The sequence below is a fragment of the Pseudophryne corroboree genome, chromosome 7, assembly GCF_028390025.1.
Source record: "Pseudophryne corroboree isolate aPseCor3 chromosome 7, aPseCor3.hap2, whole genome shotgun sequence".
In the NCBI taxonomy this organism is placed as follows: Eukaryota; Metazoa; Chordata; class Amphibia; order Anura; family Myobatrachidae; genus Pseudophryne; species Pseudophryne corroboree.
In genome coordinates this window covers 372,497,867-372,503,726 of record NC_086450.1, presented here as the reverse complement: position 1 = coordinate 372,503,726, position 5,860 = coordinate 372,497,867, and the positions used below count along the sequence as shown (strand labels likewise).

Sequence of the window (5,860 nt, the reverse complement as noted above, 5' to 3'; positions counted from 1 at the left end):
GCAGGCAGTCCGTCCAACCATAATTGTATTATATACCACCTAACCGTGGTTTTTTTTTCATTCTTTATACCGTCGTCATACTAGTTGTTACGAGTATACTACTATCTCTTTATCAACCAGTGTACAGTGCGGTAGTTCACGGCTGTGGCTACCTCTGTGTCGGCACTCGGCAGGCAGTCCGTCCAACCATAATTGTATTATAATATATACCACCTAACCGTGGTTTTTTTTTCATTCTTTATACCGTCGTCATACTAGTTGTTACGAGTATACTACTATCTCTTTATCAACCAGTGTACAGTGCGGTAGTTCACGGCTGTGGCTACCTCTGTGTCGGCACTCGGCAGGCAGTCCGTCCATCCATAATTGTATTATAATATATACCACCTAACCGTGGTTTTTTTTTCATTCTTTATACCGTCGTCATACTAGTTGTTACGAGTATACTACTATCTCTTTATCAACCAGTGTACAGTGCGGTAGTTCACGGCTGTGGCTACCTCTGTGTCGGCACTCGGCAGGCAGTCCGTCCAACCATAATTGTATTATAATATATACCACCTAACCGTGGTTTTTTTTTCATTCTTTATACCGTCGTCATACTAGTTGTTACGAGTATACTACTATCTCTTTATCAACCAGTGTACAGTGCGGTAGTTCACGGCTGTGGCTACCTCTGTGTCGGCACTCGGCAGGCAGTCCGTCCAACCATAATTGTATTATATACCACCTAACCGTGGTTTTTTTATACCACCTAACCGTGGCAGTCCGTCCATAATTGTATACTAGTATCCAATCCATCCATCTCCATTGTTTACCTGAGGTGCCTTTTAGTTCTGCCTATAAAATATGGAGAACAAAAAAGTTGAGGTTCCAAAATTAGGGAAAGATCAAGATCCACTTCCACCTCGTGCTGAAGCTGCTGCCACTAGTCATGGCCGAGACGATGAAATGCCAGCAACGTCGTCTGCCAAGGCCGATGCCCAATGTCATAGTACAGAGCATGTCAAATCCAAAACACCAAATATCAGTAAAAAGCCTCTTTTTTTCTTTGCGTCATGTGCTGTTTGGGGAGGGTTTTTTGGAAGGGACATCCTGCGTGACACTGCAGTGCCACTCCTAGATGGGCCCGGTGTTTGTGTCGGCCACTAGGGTCGCTTATCTTACTCACACAGCGACCTCGGTGCAAATTTTAGGACTAAAAATAATATTGTGAGGTGTGAGGTATTCAGAATAGACTGAAAATGAGTGTAAATTATGGTTTTTGAGGTTAATAATACTTTGGGATCAAAATGACCCCCAAATTCTATGATTTAAGCTGTTTTTTAGTGTTTTTGGAAAAAAACACCCGAATCCAAAACACACCCGAATCCGACAAAAATAATTCGGTGAGGTTTTGCCAAAACGCGTTCGAACCCAAAACACGGCCGCGGAACCGAACCCAAAACCAAAACACAAAACCCGAAAAATTTCAGGCGCTCATCTCTAATATGTACTAATGTGGACTATATCTGTTTTTCAGGTGATGGGGGTTACGGCTGCTACTCTTGGCTCCTTACTCCATTGTCCCAACCTGATTCTCCTGCTGAACACAGTTACAATCATGCACATAAGGCTACGCGGAATGTGATAGAAAGATGTTTTGGTGTGCTGAAGTCACGGTTTTGGTGTCTGGATAAATCTGCTGGCCTTTTGTTGTATAGTCCCTCAAAGGTGACTAGAATTGTGTTCTGCTGCTGTTTTCTCCATAATCTGTGTTTAACCCAACATCTGGCACATGATGAGGGAGAAAGCAGTCGGCAAGCAGAGGAGTTAGACCCATCTGGTGACAGTGTGAGTACATATGTAGGGAGGCAGGTACGGCAAGAAGTGATCCTGCGCTATTTTTCAGGTCAGTTTTAGTAGGCTGTAATTATCCTTGACTAAACACTTTGCACTACTTTCTATTGTGTGTTTTGTTACTTACTGTTTGTAGTTTATAGTGGTGTGTCCATTGTACTTAGTTTATGCTAAAAATACATTTTCAGTCATTACCCATGAAAAACATACATACATACAGAGCAGCTTCGACAATGTTTGAGACGGACACAGGAAGTTGTGTGTTTGTCAAATACAAATTTTTATTTTGCCAATCACATTGGGGTTATTTTTTCCGCTTGTGTGTGCTGGGTGCTGAGCTTTGTGCTGGCTCACTGGCACGTGCTCTGGAGGAACGCCGAACAGGGGAGGTTACTGGCGTTTGGATAGGGGTCGTGGTCCCCGAGCTGGAGGTTACTTGGTGAGCTCCCATCAATGAAATATTGCTGCTCAAATTATTAAGGCTTGCAATCAGCTGAGTGTTGGTTGCAGTGTGGCTGGCTACAATCCTGGATAACGACTCATTCACCACTTGGTTGTGCTGAATGAGCTGAACGAGTGCCTGCTGATGGCGCTGTTGCTCATCTATGATGCGCGATAAATGAGCAAGCATTTGGCTGTTGTCAGCCCTTATTTGCTCCATTGAGGTTGCCATTCGCCCTACTTGTACAATCAGTCTGCCCGAGTTGCGACTAATACGCGGTAGATGATGGGGCAGACTGGCAAGGTGTTGTGTATGTGCGGTCAGGCTGGCATTGCTTTGGGCCAGTTGGCTTGTCCAACTGGCCCAAAAATCATCTGGTATTTGGCTTGGGGGCGGAGCTTGTGCCAGTTGTGGACTGATGGAGGCTTGGGGGATATCCTGCAGCTGTATTGGCTGGCTTGGGTCAACAGGTGTAAGTTGCAGTGTGATGGTTGCCTGTTGGTCTTGTCCCTGCTGGTCCACGTCGGCCATCAAGCTGGGCTCTGTATGGGGTGGCCAACATGCAATGTTTATTTGTAAATTTTTTGCAAGGCTACTTCTACACATTACTACATTCATAATACTCCATTTTTTAACTTTTTGGCGTTGATTTCATAAACTTATAATGTTTTTTATGCTCAAAAACATATATACCAACACAGGCGGCCACATAGACAGATTTGCATAATCCTCACCTAACTAACTCCCCTCCACAGCATTACACTGTTAGATTCCCTCCCCTGACCACGATATAGACTACTTACCTGGATAGTCCAGAGGAGCGGAGCAAGTAAGCCATCTACATACTGGACAGGGGAGATGTGTGAACACTATAATGTTGTGGATGCTGTTTTTTTTTTGGAATTTTATTGTTATTTTATTTAAATGTGCACGTGTGTGGGCCAAATTTTAAAACAATTCTGATATTTATTAAAAATGATGTTGGCGAGAACATCCACTAAGACCTTATAAATAAATTTTTTTTCACCTTTAGCAATTGAAGACGTAACATCACATTGCTTGTTCTGGAAAACATGTAATCTCAAAACCAACTAACAACATATTAACTGTACTGTGTATATTATTGCCTATGTGTTTAATTTCTGTTTTTACTCACCAGATAACTGAGGGGATCGGGGCTCATCACTCTGCGAACTCGCCAATAGTGCCAGTGGTGGCTGGGGTGACACTGCCGAAAGTCGTCGCCTGGGTGGGGATGATGGAGCCGCAGATTCCGAGCCAAGACGCAGTGTCTTACTTGGCCTCCTGGGTAAGTGGCCCAAGCCCTGTGATGGGCGCCTTACAGGAGGTCGGCTTCCAGAAGCAGAACCTATGTGAAAATATAAACATTAATATTTTGTACTTCTATGTGTTTGCAGAATATGTGACTACACTGAAGTCTTACCTGCAATCCCAGCCTCATCCTGACTTGTCTGAGGCCTGTCTGGCCGGCTGGTCTGTGGGACTGTTGAAAAAGTGTACCAAACATTATTACCATGCTTTGTGTAAAAAAAACCCCTGCAAAGCCTTATTGTACTGTAACCATCTATTAGGTATTGGATAAACAAATAATTTCTGATTAAGAGCTTCAAGCTTCATTATTTTGTGGTGTATATCCAAATGTACATGATGTTGCACACAATAAATCTGTTACATTTTAGAATTATGCCTCAGATATTGCAGAGATTGACTACTTGCAAATGTTTCACAAATTTAATGTTGAAATAATTGCACCGTTTTTCAGAAGTAAATAAATACAAAAATCTTTTTAAAATAAGCAGACAACACAGATGTCCAAGCAATATCGTCAAAAAAAAAATCATTTTTTTAAAAAAATTAAAAAGCCATTGCACATATTTTTGCGCAATATTAAATTTACCAAACAGCCAATGCAAGGTGAAAAAAGCACATTCTAAACACAAACACACCTTAAGGGTGCATAGGCCTGCAATATGTGAAACACAATTTATGCATCCTTTACCCTTTAAAAATGACATTTACAACATTTAGAGGACATTTAAATAAAAATATAACACATCAAACTTACCATCCTGCGTGGGTCGGTCCGAATCCCGGACATGAGTAGCAGACACCACTTCGGCAGGAATCAATGCCCGCACAGGCTCCTCCCAGTCCCGATAGGTGGCCCGGAAAGGGGGGGCCACCTCCGGTTTTTCTTGCAGATTTGGCCTCTTTGGCCATCTTGGCCTTGACACGCCGCTTTATATCATAAAACCTCTTGCGGCACGTGTCCTCAGTCCGCCTCACCACACCCTCACTATTCATGGCAAGTATTACTTGCCCCCACAGGACAGACTTCCTGCGGGAGGACACCTTGCCAGCATCCTGACCAAACAATTGGCGATGGTGCTTCATCAGCTCACGCACCAAAGCCATGTTTTCAGCATAGCTGAACTTTATATTCCTGCCAGTCTTGGTAGTGGTGCGTTGCTGCGGAGCCACAACACCATCACTATCACTGGAAAATACAGCAACAGGCACCCCCTCCTCCTCCTCCTCACTAACCTCCTCCCTCTCACTACCCCCCTCCACCTCACTAACAGCCTCCACCTCACTACCAGCCTCCACCTCACTACCAGCCTCCACCTCACTAACCTCCGCCACCACACTGACCTCTGAGTCTGACATGACAAACAACAAAAAACACTGAAAAATCAAAACACAAAACACACTCCTCCACTACTCCTACTACTACACACCACACAGCCAACACACACGCTCACTCACTCACAAACAATGACAAAAGACTGTAAAAAAAAAACAAGGACAAAAAAGTAGACAAACTGTGAAAAAACAATACTACAAATATGACAAGACTACTTACACACACAGTACAGCACTCAACAATCACCAAACTCCTCTCCAAATCCACCAAAAACTCCACCAAACTCACCAACTCCAAATACACCTTCCTCTCTCCTCTCCACTAGCTAAACCCACGAGGTGCGGTGTGTTTGGGGCGGTTTTATAGTAATATGCACAGACACTCCTCCTTCACGAATACAACCAATCACGGCCGCGTGACGAAAACGAAACTTAGGACTAAAAACGCGGCAGCAATTTCTAAATCACTGCCGTAACAGACATGTGACGCAGTCGTAAAAAAACCCATAAACGCGGCCGCGAAACAGCAAACGCGCCGCAATCTACAGCAGAAAAGCACGAATGTCATTGACATCGGAAGAAACGAAAAATACGAATACGACAGCTTAGTAAATTAGTCGTAATCAATTCAAAAAGTTGCAATTTTACACTGTCGATGTCATTCGTGATTGAACTTGGACATGATTCTGGAAATTACGAATCTTAGTAAATTTACCCCAGAGAGTGCAGAATTTTGCTGATAGTATTAGTTAGTTATACTAGTGACAGAGTGAGACAGTGACACTTCATTTACTGGAGCTTAGGAGGAGTACTCAGACAGAGAGTGCAGAATTTTGCTGATAGTATTAGTTAGTTATACTAGTGACTGACCAGTGACCACCAGTGCAGTTTTATATTATTTAATATAATCCGTTC

General features: G+C 43.2%; 1 protein-coding gene across 1 annotated transcript; it reads right to left on the bottom strand.

Annotated features, from left to right (window-relative positions):
• Positions 1–2,095: 2,095 nt before the first annotated feature.
• On the bottom strand, positions 2,096–3,862 carry LOC134943729 (uncharacterized). Its single transcript, XM_063932408.1, has 3 exons — positions 3,726–3,862; positions 3,438–3,650; positions 2,096–2,823 (listed from the first exon to the last, which is right to left on the bottom strand). Exon 3 carries the CDS (start codon positions 2,810–2,812, stop codon positions 2,144–2,146), a length of 669 nt encoding a protein of 222 aa, XP_063788478.1. The 5' UTR covers positions 2,813–2,823; positions 3,438–3,650; positions 3,726–3,862; the 3' UTR covers positions 2,096–2,143.
• Positions 3,863–5,860: the final 1,998 nt, after the last annotated feature.